This window comes from Typopeltis vanoorti, chromosome 3 (genome assembly GCF_054136105.1).
Source record: "Typopeltis vanoorti isolate ZY-2024b chromosome 3, IOZ_Tvanoo_1.0, whole genome shotgun sequence".
Taxonomy (NCBI): Eukaryota; Metazoa; Arthropoda; class Arachnida; order Uropygi; family Thelyphonidae; genus Typopeltis; species Typopeltis vanoorti.
Window position 1 is genome coordinate 163,565,542 of NC_143551.1, and position 21,422 is coordinate 163,586,963.

Below are 21,422 nucleotides of genomic sequence, written 5' to 3' on the forward strand. Positions count from 1 at the left end.
CACCCGCCTTTCTTAATTGACTACCCTATTCAATATTTTTGCTTGAGAGACTAGATTCCACACTTGATCATTCTCACACTCGCTTCATGGGTGCCTTCACACAAACTCACTTGCTTTCACCCTAATTGTTTATGTTTCCCTGAATGTGCACAACAGCATGCTCGGTGAACAAAGCTCTCTCCAGACACCTAACACCAAAACATTGACGCTTTTGATCCAGTGTGAGCAAACGCAGCACCCATCTTGCAGATAGTTTTCTCATATGTAAATGTTCATGTAAAATATTATGTACGCAGTCATTTGAGATGCCCACAGCCTTAGCAATTTCACGCTTCTATCATCCATCATCATATCATGGATTTTTTCAATAATTTCTGGAGTAGTGCTCTCAACAGGGCATCCAGAATGTTCAGCATCACTTGTGCTCATATGGCCACTTCGAAAGTTACTAAATCACTTATAAACCATTCTAATTGAAGGTGCAGACACACCATAATGTTTATCAAGCTTAGCTTTGGTTTCCTGGGCCATTTTGCCTTTCAAAAAAGTAATGTTTAATCATGACATGAAATTCTTTCTCATCCATTTTTCACAAATCACGGCACTTGATTGATTCAAATGAATGCCAAACACAGAGTAATAGATCTATTTGACTGAAACTTAGTGTGTGATCCTCCGACAGTTGCCAGCAACTAAAAATAACCTCAATACGTACTGGCGGCACCATCTCTTAGACTCTGCACAGACTTATCGAACAGCCCTCGTAACAGACAGTCACTTTTAAAACACTTAATACATACATTCTCTCCAGTTTCAATTTCCTTCTGTATATTTTACTCGACACATACATTTCGCATACACTGCACTGAATAATATCCTACAAATTCAAATAGCCAGACAATGTTGTCTTTGCAGCCACTGTTCATTGCACTGGTGACATGCTGACAATATCACAATAAAAAGATTATAAATATACTAATACTCTAAAAACACAAAAATCTATACTAATACACTATAATACACTCTAATTTTCTGATGAAAAAAACACAACAAAACAGATAAAAATCATTCTACTCACAATAAGAAACCAAAACCTATAATGATGACCAAAACCAAAATAATATAATAATGATGTATCACTTCATTAATCAAAGCTAGAAAAATAAAAATATAATAATGATAGCATTTATCAGACATCAGAATATGAAAAGCAGTAAGGGGGGAATCAACTGAATAAATCTACATGGAACCAGACAGAAATTAGTACTAGCTGTTATACAACATGATTCAAACCAATTTAAATTTATGGATCAACGAGCCCAATCAGAAATAAAGCAGTAACTAATCAAAAACTAGAAAGTAGACATAAGATTTCTGAGAAAAACTAAGGAAGGAAACACTGCTAGCATGTAGTACCATTATACAGTAGTATTTGTATACTCCTTGTGGACATGAGTGTAGACTCATAAATTTTGATGACAATTTCACTGTGGTGAATTTTTAAAAATTTTCACAAGTTCTTCTGAACTAATAGTATGTTCTTCTGCACCTACATCTGCAACCAGGAAGTATTAAAAATGTGATGCATGTGACATTTTGAAAGTAGTCTTATCAATGCTTAGTAATTGCCGACCTGGTTGGCCGCGTGGTTAGCATAGCCGCTCTCCAGCCAAAGGCTGCGGGTTCAAATCCCACCGTAGGCTTGGATGTTCGTGATTGTCTGTAAAAATACTAGTGGTAGTGGTGAACGGTAGATGGCATTCGCGTAGTTGTGGTTCATTGTAGCTGGTGGAGATAGAGAGTTGTAGAGTATATGTCCTCCCTCAAGGTGTCAAGTAATAATAATAATAATATTATAATTTCTTATCAAGTAGTTTTATCATTCTCTCAAAAGATGCCCTTCTTAAAAGCAGTGAAATAAAAAAACCAAATAAATTTTAATTTTTCCATGTGTTAAACTCTTTAATTTAAATTTTTGCTTGTGTTAAACTACTATATTTTTAACATGTCTGAGAATCATGTTTTATTAAGTGTTGGACCTTCCACCTCACACAAGAAGATTTCACTTTGCCTCCCTTTACCACTGAATACACCATGTCTCCAGACAAGTTCATATATCTGATTTAAGGCAGATTTATGCCTTTATCCCTTCCTAGCTAGTACACACCACACTTGAAGTTCTGTGCCAAAAAAAGTATAATTTTCCCCTTAAAATACTACTTGTACAGCTGCTAATACAGTATTGTACTAATAAATCTTTCTAAAAATTCTAGATGACATCCAGAAGAAATCAACATGTTTATCTTTCCACTCACAGACTTACCCAATCACTTTCTCAGAGATATTCTGTTTCTACCTTCACTATGACAAGTACTCCAATGGATGACATTTCCTTGGACCAGCTTATATTCTTCCTTCAAGTCTATAAAAATAGAAACAGCTACTTGCCAATATTCATTTACAGTTCAACTTCGACCCCAGCTAATCTTCTCTTCTTCCTCTGTCTATTCTGTTCCCCGAAAGTCATCTTTCCCATGGAATAATCATGAAAGACTAATCTCAATGTTAAACAAATGTAATTCCTTCTCTCTTACCCACAACTAAGCATAGTTGTGATTGAATCAGCTAGTTGATGTTGAATTTACTGAGAGAAGTTTCTCAGCATAAAACCTTGTCTTAGCATTAAACACAAAAAAAAAAAGGGGGGGGGGGACAATCTGTTCAACAGGTGAGCATCAAAGGCAGCTAATGAATCATAAAAAATGAAGACATCTTAGTAGCAGAAAACTGATTAGGATATAATTGGGAGTGCAAGGTGAGGAACATAACAGGTTCCATCAAAAAGAGCAAATAGTTTTTTTGGATTGGAGATATGGACAACAAACCACATCACCTAAGCTTAGCATTTTGGTTTTGTGTGTGTGCAAAATGTATTCATTTTTTGCTAATGATTTTTTCTTAGTTTTTTTTTTTTCCCCATAAAATGTTTGAGAAAATTTAAGGTGGGATATAGAATGGCAGGAATGATTCAGTCCAAACAACCTCAACAAAGCTCCAATACCCAATATAGCACTCCTCATACAGCCTCCAAGCACATCTAATAGGATATGCAATGGCAAACCTATCTGCAAGATGACTCAGGAACTCCTAGTATCAGATGACTATTAAATTATTTAAGGAATTTATAATGTATACTGGAGTATTAATTAAAAGAAACTTTAATAAATACCTCCTATATTTCACCAATGTCACATTGCCATCTTCATGGGAACATACAACAATGACAAGTGCAAGCATGAACTACAAAAAGCAAGTGAAGCAGAAGAGAGAAAACTACTGTTGTTTCTAGAATCCTAAATGTGCCCCCTAGTGCACTATATTGCATTGTCTTGGCTGTTGGGCTGAAGTTCTAAAGATGCAAGCTTCCCAAATTTGGGACAGTCTCATGCACACAAATTTGTCGAGGTTTGGAAAGTTTTTTTAGAGCCGAGGCTGATTCCACGAACAATCTTTCATATTTAAATTTGCTGAGGTGTATTAACGTGGCTTTCTTCCAACGTATTCTGTGGCGGGTATCCAGAGCATGGTCTGCAAGCACAGAGTGGCTGTACAGGTGAAACCAGATGTACACTTTGTGTTCCAAATTCCAGACATTTGCTGTCCTGCAGGTTTGGCCAAAGTAAGACAGTTTATAGCTGCAAGGGACCTGGTACAGCCCCCAATAGGTCTTTGGAGCAGATAAGGGATGATAATTTTTTATATGGTTTGTAACAAGAAATCAGGTCATATTTTTTTAAGATTTTGGTTACCTTTTCAGAGGTGCCCCCAGATATAGGGAATGGTGATGGATTTAACGTAATCTTTGTTATGATGGGGGAGAGGGAGTTGTAGTTAACTGGTTTTAATATTTTTTGGGGGTTGTAGCCATTGGCTAAGAAAGTGTTAAGGATGTGATTAGTTCAGTGGTTAGGGCATTGTCATCTGAACAATTAATTTTGCCCTGTTATATAGTGTCTTTATAACCCCATATTGTTGTGGGGGGGGGGGAGTGCTGGTGAATGTATCTACCTGTATGGGTGGATTTGATGTAAACAGAGAAAACCAAGGATCCACCAGGCTGGAGAGTGATTAGAGTCTAGGAAAGGGAGACTTATTTTCCTCTTTTTCCAAGGTGAACTGGATTCAAGGGTGTTGGTTGTTTAAGTGTGTTAAGGAGTAGAGTGTTATTGTTGATAGTGATGTTTTCTCCCTTGTGCAGGACACCAGAGTGTACACAGGATTTGAAATTGGAAGTGATCACTATTTAGTCTTGAGCAGGATAAAATTGAATTTCATATTGAAAAGAATAACATGTAAGAAAGTTTTAAAGTGAATAAAAGTTGACCAGCTCTCAGATGTGAACTGTAGACCAAAATACACAAAGATTATTGAAGAAAAAAATGAAAGAGTTTGAGAACAGGAACCAAACCTTCGAGATTCAGTGGCAAGCCTTGAAGAAAACCCTGATTGATTCAGCTAGAGAGGCATGTGGTGAGGTTGTCTGCAAGGAAAGAAGAATCAGAACTCCATTGTGGACACAAGATGTAAAAGAGGCACTGAAGGAAAAGAAGAAAGCATATCAAAAGTTCCTGGCAAATAAGGCAGCTTGTGCTCTTAGAGAACACAGAGACAAATGTAAGAAAGCTAAACAGTGTGTAAAACTAGCTAAACAAAAGTCATGGGAGGACTTTGGCAAGAACATAGAAAATAAAAATCAAGAAGGTAGCAAAATATTTTCTGGAGCTTGTTGAAGAAGCTTAGGAATGGAGGAAAGAATGCTGTAAAAGGAGTTAGAGATGATAAAGGTGACATGAAAAAAGGAAGAAAAGATATCATTGAAGTATGGGGTAATTACTTCGAAAAATTGCCAATGAAACAAGCAATGATAGCACAGTGTTAAAAAACACTCAACAGGCATACAGTCAAAAATACAAATCCATACTTGAAGTAGAAAAAGCAATCAAAGGCTTGAAATGTGGAAAGGCAGCAGGAGGAGTAGATGATATTCGACCAGAAATGCTGAAATATGGTGGTATAAAAGTCTTACAGTGGCTGCACTGCATAGTTCAGAAGGCCTGGACAGATGGATGAATTCCCAATGATTAGAGTAGAGCTCTCATAGTACCCATATATAAAAAGGGAAATAAAACTGAATGGGAGAATTACAGAGGCATTTCGCTACTGAGTGTTCCTGGTAAGATATATGCAAGTACACTTGAGAAACGGTTGAGAAGAATTGTGTTGAAGAAAAACTTGGTGAAGAGCAAGCTGGATTCAGGCCAAATAGAGGCTGTCAAGATCAGATCTTCACTTTACGACAAATAGTTCAGAAATCATGGGAATATAACAAAGATCTATACTTAAGTTTTGTTGATCTGGAAAAGGCATATGACAAGGTGCCAAGAGAGAAGCTATTCAAAGCGCTACAGTTATATGGTGTCGATGGGGCATTATATTAAGCAATACTTTGTATTTATTTGAGTTGTAAGTCAGCAGTTAGAATTGAAGGAAGTACACGAAGATGGTTTAATGTTAAATCTGGTGTAAGACAAGGATGTACATTATTCCCTCTGTTATTCATTATCTATATGGATCACGTTATGAAGGAAAGTGTTAATAAACATGATATCAAAATTGGAGGTGTTAATGTCAGCTCTTTGCTTTATGCAGACGATGTTATACTTCTGAATAAATCTGCTACATGTCTGCAAGATTCCCTGACTAAACTGAATAACTGTTGTAATAGATATGGTATGAAGGTCAGCAATAAAAAGACAAAGACGATGAAAATAGGTGGAATCATTGAAAATGTCTACTGCGTTGTGAACGGAGAACCTGTGGAACAAGTAAAACATTTCAGCTACTTAGGCACAATTTTTAGTGAAGATGGTAAATTAAATATGGAAAGATACAACAGAATCAACAAAGCTGGTATGGTAGGAAGTCAACTGAATAAATTCATATGGAATAAAAGAGAAATTATTCGGAACACTAAATTAGCTGTAAACAGTTTTCAACCAGTCTTAACTTATGGATCTGAGAGCTGGGTCAGAAGTAAAACATTTGACCAAAGACTAGAGACTGCAGATATGAGAGTCCTGAGAAAGATTAGAGGAATGAACAGATGGCATCAATGGCTATAACATATTAAAAACAAGGATATTAGGAAATTACTTCACATTGTCAGCATCCAGGAATGCATTAGCATAGCTAATCTCAGGTGGTATGGTCACTTAAATAGAATGGGCGAGGAAAGATTAGCAAAACAAGTGTTCTCTGCAAGGTTGGCAAGAAAACTGCCCAGAGGAAGACCAAGATTATAGGTGAAATGATACTGTACAAAGTGCCTTAGACAATAGAAATATAAGATCTGATAATGTTGGAGTCTTGGCAAGTAACAGACTGATTTGGAGGAAAATTGTAGATAGGAAGTTAGTAATGATGTAAATTTTTGATGTAGTTAATTCATAAAATTGGAAGGAGGGGGGAGAATATCATTTAAAAACTTATTCGTCTCAATAGTGAGAGAGTAATCAAGATTTACCTTTAAAGCCTCCTTTTCTTCCTTTCATTCCTTGATCTCCTTTAGCAGCTTCTCCTGCATTCTGTAGAACAGCCATGGCAGTGTTAAAATTCTCTTCCTTGAAATCACCCTTCAAAGAAATTTAAATGGTTCAGTTTCAAGTTTAATTAACAGCGTAAAAATGCACACATCGCCATGACACCTGCTCCTGAAAACACAAATACTCATACACTAATGGGATAAGAATACATTGGGAGGTGAGAAGATTAGCCCAATAACTGTGTAAAAAATTTTGCAGTGCATAGTATCTAAGCAATTCAAAAATGTCGTGTAAAGCATTTTTATGAAAGATATCAGATTTACAATAGTATAAAGAAAACATGAATACTTCTTAATAATGCAGGCAATCTTTATGTAACAGGTGTAAAAGATGAAAATGGAATACTGATTACAAATCAAACAAGAATGTTGAAGATTATAGCTAAATTTTATCAAGAATTATATACAAATAAAGAGAAAGTAATAGACAACAATAGAGAAAAGATACTGAAATCTATAATGAATATACAGTCAAAGATGAAGTAAAACTTGCACTTACAAGAATGAAAGGAAAGGCACTGGACTTGATGGAATGCTAATAGCAACGTCAATAAAAAATAAAGATCTCTTGCATACATAACTAGCAAAATTGTATGGAAATTCCAACTGTCTTCAAATCTTGATGAAATATGAATAAAATTATATGATACGTCCAGCAGGTATCCCAACCTCTGTTCTCCAAGATGACAGAGAATGTTTGCATGTGCTACAATACTTTTGTATTATAGCGCATACACCATGTCTTGAAAGACAAGGTGCTCATTTTGGAGATGTAATCTACCATCGTTAATGTTTTATTCAACCAAGATTCCACTGATAGCTGTGGATGCGCATATCACCAGGTGTAAACATATAGGTCTTCGTTAATAAACACATTTACTCCATAACATATATTGTTATAGTTATTCAGTACTTTTTTCCCCCGCCATACTATTTATAAGAAAGATGATAAAAATGACACTGCCAACCCATCTCCAGTCCTTGATAAGCTTTTTACAAAAATTACAGATAGCACAATAAACAATATATTTTAAATTTTCGTTAACCAAAGGAACAGGCAGGTTTCAAAACATCACATCATTCTCCACTTTAGATCATGTAAAAGCCTTAAATTAAATAAATATATATATGTGTGTGTGTGTGTGTCCGCACGGTTAGCCTAGTGGCTGTGCGTTTCACAACCATATGCCTGTGGAAGGAGTGTCCTAGGTTCAATTCCTGTCGGTGACGTGAGGAGCCGAAGGATCTTCCTCAGCCATAGCCAAGTTAGCTGGTCTTGGGCATGGACAGTAGGGTTTTTTCCCCCAGTTCATCCTGGGGTTTATCATCCCACAAAGCAGCCTTGAGAACTCAACACTACAGGACATAGGCTACACCAGGGCGTGGGGCTGACCACCTTATCCTGTGAACGGTTGAGGTCCGATGATTAATAAACCCTTGACACTGCAAGGTAAAAGAGGGTAAAAGGAAAATGAGATAATACAACACACACACACACACACACACACACACACACACACACACACACACACACACACACACACACACACACACACACACACCATTTTCTTTGGCTTTCATAATTTATGAAAACTCAATACCTATGTAAAATGATTGAAGCTTTAAAACATATAGGAATAGAGCATATTTATATTAACATATTAACTCATATATATGAGAGAAGTTCATCAATAATAAATTTAAATGACTGAATATTGATGGAGAATACTTTAAGAAACATATGATTTGCTGATGATATCATTCTAATAGCAGAATACATGATTACTGAATTAAATGATACATTTGGAGATGTTAAAATACTCCAGAATGAAAACAAACTGAAATAAATAAAAGACAGTTTGAAATACTGAGTTCATACAAATATGTTTACTTTTTAATATTATTATGTGACACCTCCAAGGAGTCCAAAGACTGATGGAGGGAGGGCACCTGCTCTACAACTCTGTCTCCACCACTTAATCCACCAACTACAGCAAACCGCATCATCTACACCAATGCCATCTACTGCTTATTACCACCACTAGTATTTTCAAAGAAATCCTTGCCCACTGCAGGATTTGAACCCACAGCCTTTTGGCTGGAGAGCGAATATGCTAACCACTTGGCCAACCAGGCTGCCAAATCTAGGACAAATCATTACCAATTACCATAAACTTCATAATGATCTTTGAACTAGAATAATAGCAGGATGGAAAGTTTTTAACCATTATAGAGAGATATTTAAAAGCAATTTACTAAACTGCTTAAAAAGAAAGATCTATGACAGTGTGTACTCCCAACATAACCTATGGTAATGAAACCTGCAGAAAGAAAGATGGAAAAAGCCATTTTCGGAAAAACCCAGTTTGATAAAAAGAATAATACTTGGATAAGGAAGCAAACAAAGTTAATGGACATTGCATTAGTGATAAAAGGCAACAAATGGCACAGAGCAAGACATATGATGAGAACATCTGACAACAGATGGACAGTGAACAACAGAACGGACACCAGGAACTGGTTATCAGAAACAAGGCAGACCAGAAGTAAGATGGGAGATGAGATAGCAAAATGATATGGACATTTATGGTGGAGAGTTGCACAAGACTGGCCAAAATGGAAGAAGCATGGAGAGGCATTCATCCAACAGTGTACTGAAGTAAGCTGTTCACAATGATCAGCTTTTGATCTCTAAACATAATAGAGTAGTACAAATCATTTGCAAAATAAGTAAAAATAAAAGGGAAATTTTTAAGTTATTTCTAAGGATTAATTTCTCATATATGTATATATTAGGGATGCAGCCTAATGTTTGGTTTTGTTTCAGTATTTGGCAAAATCATTTGCAAAATAAGTAAAAATAAAAGGAGAAATTTTAAGTTCTTTCTGTGGATTAATTTCTCATATGTATATATTAAGGATGCACCCTAATATTTGGGTTTCTTCGGTATTCAGCAAAATCAGTAGATTTGGTATCATGTGTGTCATAACATATGTAACAAAGGTTTGTTGCATTTACTTTCTTTGATGTTTTAAAGTTTATATTATGCAGTCTTAAAATTTGTCTTAATATACTCAAAAGGGTACAATTTTGGCCATCAATAATAATAATAAAAAACAACATTCAAACCTATAGAAACAATTCGTAAACTACTACGATTCCAAAAGATGCCCATCCTTTTTTATGAGTATACTGGAGTCTATAATATCCCATGCTCGTGTGGTTCAAGTTACATCGGCCAGACTTCGAGAAGCCTCGAGATTAGGCAGAAGGAACACATTGGTTATGTTAAAAATAACAGACAAGACATATCAGGCCTGTCATCACATTTCTCCACAACAAACATATCATTGAGTGGGACAAAAATTGTACCCCTTACATAGAGGAAGACTGCCGCTCTCGAATGTTTAAAGAAGCAGCCACAGTTGCACGCACTACAGATAACCTTAACAGGAAGTAAGGTTTAATGCTTCCAGAGATATGGAAAATCCTAATTAGATCTCTGAACACACACGAAATGAACTTTAATGTTAACTATAGAAAGTTGCTTAGCAACAACTAGCAAATCATGTGCACACAATATGTGTATTATTCATGTTTAATGCTATTTTAGTTTATAACTATAATTTTAAAATTTACAGTTAAGATCTATTTTGTAATATGTTTTAACCTCAGTGTTTGTACCCTGACAATGCCAACAGCTTAAGTTTGGTGAAACTAGTCGGTATTAAAATACTTATCCATTTACACTTGATCAAATGTTCCCAAATAGTTATTTACATAAAAAATGACATCTGAAGTTTTATGATTTATGAAGATTCAAAATTTTGTAATATAAAATATGCAAACAAAATATCTCAGTGATACAGAAAAAAAGGAAATACACATCTATGATTAATCATGTAAAGACACACGCAATAGCGAAGAATTTGTAAATCAAAACAATGAAACTGAAATATCAAACCACAATGAAAGAACAAGTCAATACAATCCACCAAATATTATTTGACATTAACTTAATTTTTTTTAAAAAAACAGGATGCAGACATTATCCTCATATCACCATGCTTTTCAAGGATTTAGGCCCTGTTCCGGCCTTAGAAGTCATAGTTGAATCTCTCTCTCTCTCTAGGGGATGTCCTGGTTTTCTTTTTCCTAGTAGTTTGTAATTTAAGACTTGTTTTGGTAATCTTTCTGTTTTCATTCTTCCATCTACTTATATTTTTTCATTTTTTCCATTACTGATTCCTGGTTTTCATAATTTCTTCATTTCTTTTGTATCAAATAGAGTATATTTTGCAGTTTTTCTCAAACTTCATTTCAGCTGTTATTAATCTTTGTTTATCTTTTTGTTTTGTTGTCCAGATTTCACTTCCATACAATAGGACTAGTAGGACTAATGTATTGTATGCTTTTAGCCTGATTTCTTTGTGACCTAGCTTAGGTTTAAATATAGAGTTAATTACACCTGTTATTTTTAAATATTTTGTAATTTTTAGGTTTATATCTTTTTCATATGTATTCATACATCCTAGGTAGTTAAATGAATTCACCTGTTCTAAAATCTTGTTATCTATTACTATTTTAGTTCTTACTGGATCTTGTCCTTTAAAGGCCATCATTTTTAACTTTATGGCTGAAATGATCGTATTAGATAAGAGGCCATACATAGGTGTGCCCTATTTAAAACATAAACTATGCTAATGACTATGTATGGATATAGTTTGCCTTTCATTTATTAGGGTACTGATTAGGTTTCACTGGCCTAACAGCTGTTTTCAACTCTTGGTTCTCATGATACCTTCAGAGAGCAAAAACTATCTTTTAAATATATCATAGCACTATGTCAAAGTTAAATTTATCATGAGTGAAAACTCTGATTTCATTCATGATAAATTTATGATGTGCATAATTAAATATTAAATATAGAGCCTAGAGACTTCAATTTCGCAAAAGTAAGATATTAAAATGGAGGATATTATGAATTGATCCAGATTTTACAGACAAATATAGAAGAAATGTAAAAGGTTCAAAAATTTGCAAGACAGCTTATGAGAAAGTTATGTTCTCCTATGTTATGTTTGGGATGCGTTGAATATTTGGTTTTGTTTTGGTATTTGGCTAATTCAGAGCATTTTTCAGATATTCGTTTGGCAGAAGCAGAAAAATTCTGTTATGTGCATCATAACAAATGCAGCAAATCATTAAAAGCCTCACCTTATCTTGCACCACTTCAAGGCTTGTTGTGTTTGCTATTGACACTTTCTTTAGTGTTTTTATTTCAGTTTATATTATGCAATCTTGAAAACTGTTTCTATTATGAAGTATTAAATTTTTTTTTTTTAAACACTGAGTAAAAGAAAAGTTCTGGCCATAAATAATAATTTTAAAAAGCAATATTTAGAAGTTTTATGATTTGCGAAGATTAAAAATTTGAAAAATGTACAATATTCAAAACAAAAATATCTTGGTGGGAAAAACAAAGTACATATCCATTATTAATCATGTAAAAATGAATTTGTAAAACAAAACAATGAAACTGAAATATCAAACAACAATAAGCAAGCAGTCAGAATCTAAAAGAAATCCACCAAATCAACAGATGTTATTTGACATTAACAAATAATCTAAACAAACAAAAAAGGATGCAGATAACAAACAAGCAAAATCTCTGCATTACACTATTGCTGAAATGAATGCATTGAATAATAGACCATACTCACTTGCTTAAAAATAAAAAAAAAATCCAAAAATAAACTACTGCCAAAACAAATTTTCTCTGAAAATTTGTTTTGGCAGTAGCTACTAGCATATTCATTGAAACAGTTTTTTCAGATAGGGAAATATTTATGAAGAAACCTGCGATGACAGGAAGCCTTGCTTCGTGAATATAAAAGAATTTTAAATAACCAAAATCTCCCAATAGATGAATTTATTCCAGATGCTTTATCTGATAGACTAAAATCCAGAAGACCTGCCATAAAAAGTGCCCGTAATCTTCTTAGTCAGAATGACAGTATGGAGAGTAAGTGGGATGTACTGTGGTCCCAAGCAGTATCACCTGAAGTTCACAATCACATAAACATCTTCCAAAAACCATCTGAATTTGACCTGCCCAGGAATATATGGACGAGGGCTAACAGGATTCGTACAGGCCATGGTATATGTGGAGACTTACTTTCAAAGTGGGGGTAAGATACAAATCCCCACTGTCCCTGTGGAGCTGAGACCCAAACCATTTACCATTACAGTACAGGAATGCGAGCATATCCAGGTGACTTTAAGGATATCTTTGACCTATCCCCAGAGGTGATCAACTGGATCAGAAACCTGAATGTTAAAATATGACTAATCTTCTATCTGATGCTTGTCATAAATTTCATATTTGTATTTGTCTGAATGTAGACTTTTTATTTTTTTAAATCATATTATTATTATTATTATTGTTATTGTTCCGGGCAACTCCAAGGAGTCGACAGACTCATCGAGGGAGGCCCCTAACATCATGTCATGAACAACTATTCGACATTGACACAGTATCTATCATACCTTGCCTTGAACTCATTCACGGTCGTAGCACCCACAACAGACTCTGGAAGCTTATTCCACTCATTCACCACTCTCCAAGTAAAAATCCTAGCTCTAACACCCTTGTCAACCACGCTCTTGCCCAGCTTCCATGCATGGCCCCTAGTCCTCCCACCACCAGTCATATTTTCAAAAATATCTTCTGGATCAATCTTATAGAAACCCTTCAGTAATTTGAATGTCTCAATCATATCACCCCTCCTTCGCCTATCGTCCAATCTCTGCAACCCACAAATCTTCAACCTATTCTCATAAGGTTCATTCCACAGATCTGCTATCATCTTGGTCACTCGTCTCTGGATCCTCTCCACTTCCTCCCCATCACGAAGAAACCCTGGTGCCTTGATTAAGAAGCCTATCAAGAAACCCTGGTGCCTTGATAAGACCCCATCTGGACAGTAGTCCAGATGGGGTCTTATCAAGGCTCGATACAAAGGAACAACAACTTGTTTGTCTCTGCATGTTAAAGTATTTTTCAGAAGCCAAGTGATTTGATGAGCTGATTTAGTCACTTTTGCAATGTGCTCCCTAAACTTTGATTCCCTATCCACCAACACTCCCAAATCCCTGGCCTCATCAATCTCCTGGAGCACGGTTCCACCAATGCGATATACTGCTGCTATTCTTTTCACCCCAAAGTGCATAACCTTACACTTTGCCACATTAAATTGACATCCATTTTTCCTAGCCCAGTCCTCCAAACTATCCAAATCATCCTGTAAAATTTTGACATCCTGTGCACTCACAATTGCTCTAGCCAACTTTGTATCATCAGCAAACAAGTGAACACTTCCTCTCAAATCCTTTCCTATAACATTGATGAACAAATTGAAAAGCAGTGGTCCAAGAACAGAGCCCTGCAGCACACCACTAGTCACAAGCCATCTCTTAGACTCCACTCCTGAATAAAGCACTCTCTGGTATCTCTCCTTCAACAATCCTCCTATCCATCTCACCAACCCTATATCTATCCCCATCTGCTCCAGTTTACTGATTAGGGTTCTATGTGGTATCCTGTCAAAGGCCTTGGCAAGGTCCAGTAGTATCACTGTAAACCCATTACCCCTATCCAGTTCAGTCGTCACTGTGTTATAAAACGTGAGCAAGTTACTGACGGAAGATCTACCCTTCACAAAACCATGTTGTCCCCCATACAATATCCCTAATTTCTCTAAGACCTTGACAATGATTCCTGATATGCTAATCGGTCGGTAATTTACAACAGCAGTCTTGGAACCACCTTTATGCAGTGGAACTATTTTCCCTTCTTTCCACCCCCTCGGGACTAACCCTGACCCGAGACTAAAATTAAACAAAATGGTCAAGGGTACTGACAATTCTTTAGCTGCTTCTCGTACGACACGAGCTGGTATACCATCCAAATCCCCCGCAGATGTATTGACATTGAGGTTATGCAATAGACTACTCACCTCCACTTCATTCACCACAATTCCCGTATAATCTACGGTTTATTCGTTTCTGCAATGTCACCACCTGATTAATATATACTTGCAAAGTGCTCACTCAGTAACTCAACTATATCAACTGATTCAGTTACCTCCCTACTATCGGCATTCTTTAAAATCATTCTGCCATGTACATTTTTCCTTTTACTTGCTACATATATAAAAAACTGTTTAGGATTCTCTTTAGCCTGCATGGCCAATGTTCTTTCGTAATCCTTTTTTGCTTTTCTTACCACACTCGTCACCCTACTGGCCTGCACTTTATACCGTTCATGTGCCTGCCGGTCACCTTTCTCCTTAAATTCCCTCCATAGTTGTTTCTTTTTTTGCAGCTCAAGCTTAATGGTGTTATTCATCCATTTAACCCCTACTTGATTTATTATTCGGACTCTAGGTATACAATCAGCCATTGCTTCATGCAAACACTTCTTAACTGCCTCCCATGCACTATCAACTTCTAGTCCTTGCAGTTGTACATGCCATAGCACCGAACCAATCAAACTCCTAAGCTTGTCATACTTTCCAGCCCGACGATTCCACATGTACCCTGTCTTAACTGAAAATTTCACACCTTTAGCCACCTCTCAAGTCAAGACCCTATGATCACTCTCACCAATTGGTGGCAATGTGGTCATATTTGTTACAGCCAAATCCTCAGATGTAATTACTAGGTCAAGCACTTTCTGACCCCTAGTATTTTCCATTACATGCTGTCGCAGATAGTTATCCCTTAATAACCGCATAAAATCCAATTCCTTCCTCCCATGTGTCCTCTCCTCACTCCAATCAATGCGACCATAGTTAAAATCTCCCATAATAATTACTCTCCTTCCACTCATTTCTTCTATTTGCTTGTGCATACTGTCACCACCATCTTTTCCATCACCTGGTCTATAGCAGCACCCAATTGTATATTTTGTTCTGCTAGCCACAATCTCACACAAAATGGCCTCAAATGTGCTCTTTTCTCTATCCTGCAATTCAACTTCTATTCTCCTTGGCTGTAGCTCATCAGCTATCATCAACAATACTCCTCCCCCCATTTTATTTTCCCTGTCATTCCTGAACATACTATATCCATCACATTCAATCCCACTAGCTATATCACCTACAGTCAGCCATGATTCACTAATACCAATAACCTGTGGTCTGGAAGTGCCAACCATGGCCAAAAACTCTTCCTTCTTGTTCCTAATACTCCTAGCATTAGTGTACATGAATTTAAGACCCCCATTAGCCCCAACCCTACCTTGATGCCTTATATTAACTATCCCACTCTGATTTGTTGTCCTTATTTGCTCGGGCATATTATATTCATTCATACATTCAATTGCCTCCCTAAAGACTGTATATCTACTCTCCCCCCTTAATATATGTGTATACGTGTATCTTATCTATACTCGTGTATTATAGGTGTCCTCCCGCAATGAGTCTTGGACTCCTTGGAGGTATGAGGAATAATAATAAATACCTTATTGTCTTTTAACGTATGTACAAGCCATACGATAAATAAATAAATAAATATGAAGAAACCAGCCATGTTTCTCCCAAAATTGTCAAAAAAAAAATCTTTTCCAACAACATATAATTTATTGCAAATTCATTTTGATTAATAAATCCATAATTATTCTCTATATTTCACAATTGAAAATAATTTTTCCATTAATACTTTTATTTTCTTATTTGAGGAAATAAGTGCAATTTCACTTAATTTAAGTGAAATATTTGTTCTGATTTTTATGCTATATTATTACTTTAAGTAAATGCTTTCTTAGCACAAGACCGCAGTTTGTTCGCCAAGATGGTAGCTGACCTTTGATAGAAGATAGCACAATAAGAAGAAGAAGAAATGATTTCTAAAAAATTTAATGACAGTTATAGTGAAATGGAGTATGTTATGGATCCAATGGTATGTCTTTGATGTCTCAATGAGTCTTTGGACTCCTTGGAGGTATCATGTAATAACATTTTATAGTCATATGTAGAAAGAAACTTTCTAAAATTTACCAGAGAATTTATCAGAACAAACTTTGTCATCTGAGTTGCCTTAGATTGCACTATTAAATAACATGAACTCTGCACATGAACCATGTGCTTGCCTTTTAATTAGTACATTGATTAAGTATCACGGTCTGTGATGGGAATGAACAGTTCCATCATAAACTATACAGAAACCTTAAAACAGCAACAACCTGTTAAATATATGTATACCACAACAATCCTATGTCAAAAAGTTAAATTCATCATAAGTGAACTCTTGCATAATCACATATTAAAGTATCAAGCACAAAATCTTTTGGAATAAATACAGTACTAGAATGGAGAATAGTATACATCCACTTGCATTTTACAAGGGGTACCCAAAAATAACCGGAATAATTAAAAAAAATATATATATTAAAGTTCATAATACCATATTCTACTATGTGGAAAGGCTTATGTGTTCTTCACACATGTGGAATTGGATTTTAATGGTATTGATGCGAACAAAGATTGTTAAGAAAATAACTATTTATTAACTTAAAGCTAATATTTCACTGGTATTATATCCAGCATCTTCAGAGCACACAAACACAGTTTGTTACAATAGCAAGACAACCACAATCCGGTGTAACAGTGGGGCTAGTATAAGTAATTGCAGCGTGCAACACAAGACTAAAGTCCTAATTAGGCAGCATTTAAGTTATATATATAAAAAAATATATATAAATAAAAAAGTATTTTCTTAACAATCTGTGTTCGCATCAATATCGTTAAAATCCAATTCAACCACATTCTACTATCCTTCAAAGTACTCTCCATGTGAGTCAATGCACATGTCCCAATGTTTTTTTCACTGCTGGAAACAGTTCTTGAACTGTTCAACTGTAATACTGCTTATGACCTCCAGTGACTTTTCTTTCACTTCGTCCGCATCAACGAATCGCTGCCCCTTCATGGTTTTCTTTATTCATGGGAATAAAAAAAAAAAAAGTCACATGGATCAGAGATCAGGCGAGTAGGGTTTTTTTTTTTTTTCCTTTTAATCCTCTGTCAGTAAACAAGGCACAAATTTAGGAGACGTTTCATTTGCAAATATTCTGTTAAAATTCACTGACAAGAACTCCATGACAAATTCATCTCTTCAGAAACTTGCTCAATGCTTTTTTGACGATCACTGATTGACTGGCAACCCCCTTTTTGATGTTTATCATTTCTGCTTGTCAAAGCATAATAGTGCAGCTACAGTTTTACCCAAAAGAAAAATTTCATGCACTCTCTGTTCCTTGGTCATCCATCACAAAATTGCCAAACTTGTTTGTAATCACTAACAAAAAAGCAGCCAGAACAACAAAACAATTTACACAGGATGATGCTACCTACTTGCCAGACTGGCGCAGAAAGCTGCACACTCACAATGCCTATTTTTGATGTTCCCTGTTCTTTAATGTAAGAACTTGGATTACTTCTTGGAGAACCAATCTTAGATATGGAACAAGAATTTAAAATAGAATGAAGAATGAATGTTCCCATAACTGCATTAATTGATAATACTAATGTTAGGTTCAAAAGACTAAAAATAATAATCCAATCACAGAAATGAGGAATGAAGTCAAAGATAATCTTGTTTGTCATTCTTATAATGCCAAACATAAATGAGAGTTGTTGTGTGAGCATTGCTACATCCAAGAATAAATAAAACACTAGATTGTAGAGGACAATATCCACAATATACTCAGAACAGTAACTAGAGAGGAAGAGATGTAGAATATCTAGAGATTTGTTAGAATTATCTGGCATTCTCGGTTAACACGTATTCAGGGTGGGTGTTAAATTTACCATAATTCATTTGAAAATATTTATACTTGTTATCAGTAATATTTTTTTAATTAATGTAAAAAAAAAAAGACTTTAGCAACCTAAGTAATACAGAGTAACATACGCTATTGTAGAAACTTGATTGTAGCTTAAATATTCAAAAGCACATTGCATCAATTTTTTTTTTACAGAGGTCAAGTCCCATGACAATGTTGTAAAAATAACTTGTTTGTCCCGGTATATTTTGTACTAGATATTTTTGTAAATAACCCTTTGGAAGTTAACTGTATATATTCCTTTAATAAGAATATTTCAGAGTGTTAAAAAACAAGGCAATGTTTTGCTGCCAGAGCTGTATGTAATAGATCTACATGGCAGCATAAGAATATATGCCGCCATGTAGATCTTTATAAACTTTGTGTGTATGAGAAAGGCTTACAAGCTCTGCAGGTAAACACCTCCAAAGTCAGTCAGAAAGGTTCAAACAACTTTCCGATGGCCGGCAAATTACAATCAACAGAAAGCTCGGAAGAGGACAAAGAGCTGACCGAACTTGAAACTTAAGATGAAAGAATCATGCTGAATTCTTCAGGGATTACAAACTTCGTGCGAGGTCTCAGAGAAGGCATAACAAAAAGGAACAGAGCCAAGCATAGGGGGCTTCCCAGATTCAAAAGTCGCTAGAGAAAAAGGCTACCTGGTTCCAGACGTAGCAATAGAGCTTCCAGCTTCTAGCAGTTGCAGAAACAGAGCTTCTAGGCCGCAGACAGGGCTTCAAATTGTTGAAAGGAGAAGTTCCAATCGCCGGAGAAAAGTTTCCAGTCCAGAGAGAGGGATCCTCGTGAGACAGTTGGCGGCAGTTCGAGTTAGTGGAAGTGGCAATTTGAGCTATTTCGAGATGGCAATCATCCAGGCATTTTCGGCGAGCCCAAGCAGAGGAGAAAAGGCAAGGCAAATTACCTAAGCACCTTCGCTCGGAAGTTTTTCTTTTCATCGTGGGAAAGCAACCTTTAGCCAGAGCTGTACGAGTTTTCAGCCCGCTATTTTTCCGATGAGATACTACTGAAGCCAAATTTCCTGAAGGAAGCTCGAGATCTGAGATGAAAGAATTGCCATAGAACTTTTAGTGAAAGCCTTTTGACTGAATGTGTGATACAGAGCCTTTGTAAGTTACACACTTTTGTATTTTCCATCTTATAGTTGTTATAGAAGGATGTTTAAGATTTTTGTTTAATAGTGATAAGAAGTGTCCTTAAGAGAGTCAAATTGGTGTTGGAAATTGATATCAAATTTGTAAAAATAACTTTAACCTCTTTGCAAGTAAACTAGGAGTTTAATAAGTTAAATTTGTAAGCAGAGAGTTAATAGGTTTTGAATTAAAGAGATTAATTAATGTTGAAGTAAAAAGGTTCTAATTTGTGCTAAAGAATTTTTATAGATGGAGAGAGAAAGCAATCTCCCTTGTTTAATTCATGTATATTTCATAGTAATGTAAATAAAATGTGTTTTGATTTTTTTGTTAAAGGAGTGCTGCCTGATTGTTTATTTTTACAACTGCACTGTTCCTAAATAAATCGGACTTGTGAGTGGGAAACTAAGTGAGATAGCCAAAGCGTAAAGTTAAGTAAAAGAGTAGACCACGACTGTTTGTGTAAAGTTTTATTGAAGGAATTTGTGTTAGAGAGAGAGAAATCTACCGGCCGTATTATTGAGTTTTATGCTAATTAATGATATTAGTGGTGCAGTCTCAGTTAAATAAATTTTCTAGTATCTTAGGCATAAGACTCGTAGTGCGAGAGGTAGATAAACATAGTATGTAATAATATAAGCAAGAAAGATTCAGAGAGAGAAAGCGTGCACAGCTAATTAGAATGAAGTATAAAGATAAAAAGATATTATATATATAGACAAAAGAAGATATTACAGTATTACCCTTATAAATCTCATGATTGAATCACAGGTAAGATCTAAACTTTTCTATTAGCTAATCTTCCCTAACTTTGTTTTGTCTCTAAATATATATAGTTTTATTATTATAAATAAGTTAGGAAATTTACTGACCTTTTTAGTTATCTTCATTAGCTACCTAGGTGGCACTTTACAGAATTGTCTGTTCATGTTCAACTGCTATTTTGTGTTCTTGTAATGATGATGCCATGATACTCAGGCAAAAATTTTTAACCTCATGTGCATTATCATTCAGACTATACTACTTTGAAGACATATGAGAGAGAGATTTAATGTACATTAACACAGAATTAATAGCTATTTGTTCACAGGCTTTGTCTAAATTGATGGAGAGGAAAAAGTAATCTCATTGCACTTTGTTACAAAACTTCAGAGCAATTTCACAAAGAACCAGGTTAACTTATATATAGGTATTATTTCTGTAAATATTCCCATGGTACTCTTCTAAGTAAATTTTATTTTTATGGCTATTTAGCCATTTTTGTTTAGTAGTACCCCCCTTTTTATAATGTCATGGGCTTTTTACTCAATCTTTAGGGCATTACCAATGTTTTATAGAAAGATATATGAAGAATATATAGGAAGAATAATTTGGACATACCTTTGTAGGATGTTGCTGGTTGTCTTCTTATTCAGCAGCATCTGCCGTATGTCGATATACATTTATCTGCTGTCGAAGTATGAATAAAGGAAGAGTGGTTGAAAATGTGGGGATAGGGAGATGTGAAAGAATTATTGGCAAGGCAAGAGGTATGTGAATTTTAAAAACCTGGATTTTTTTAAGGGTGGGCAGAGTTATTTGGGAGGGGGTGAAAGATAAAAAATTTTTGGGGAAGGAGAAGGATATGATGGATAAGATCAGGGGTGGGAGTAACAGGGTATGAACAATTTCGAGCTTCACTGAATTGGCTATTCCTATGACCAGGGTATTTAATATGAG

The 21,422-nt window shown here is 35.5% G+C and overlaps 1 protein-coding gene across 1 annotated transcript in view; it reads right to left on the reverse strand.

Annotated features, from left to right (window-relative positions):
- Mtr4 (exosome RNA helicase Mtr4) overlaps positions 1-21,422 on the reverse strand; it is a 432,027-nt gene that overhangs the window by 258,151 nt on the left and 152,454 nt on the right. Inside the window, exon 9 of the mRNA XM_090390948.1 lies at positions 6,584-6,692. Coding sequence (XP_090247074.1) covers positions 6,584-6,692 — 109 coding nt within the window. The remainder of the gene's footprint in view (positions 1-6,583; positions 6,693-21,422) is intronic.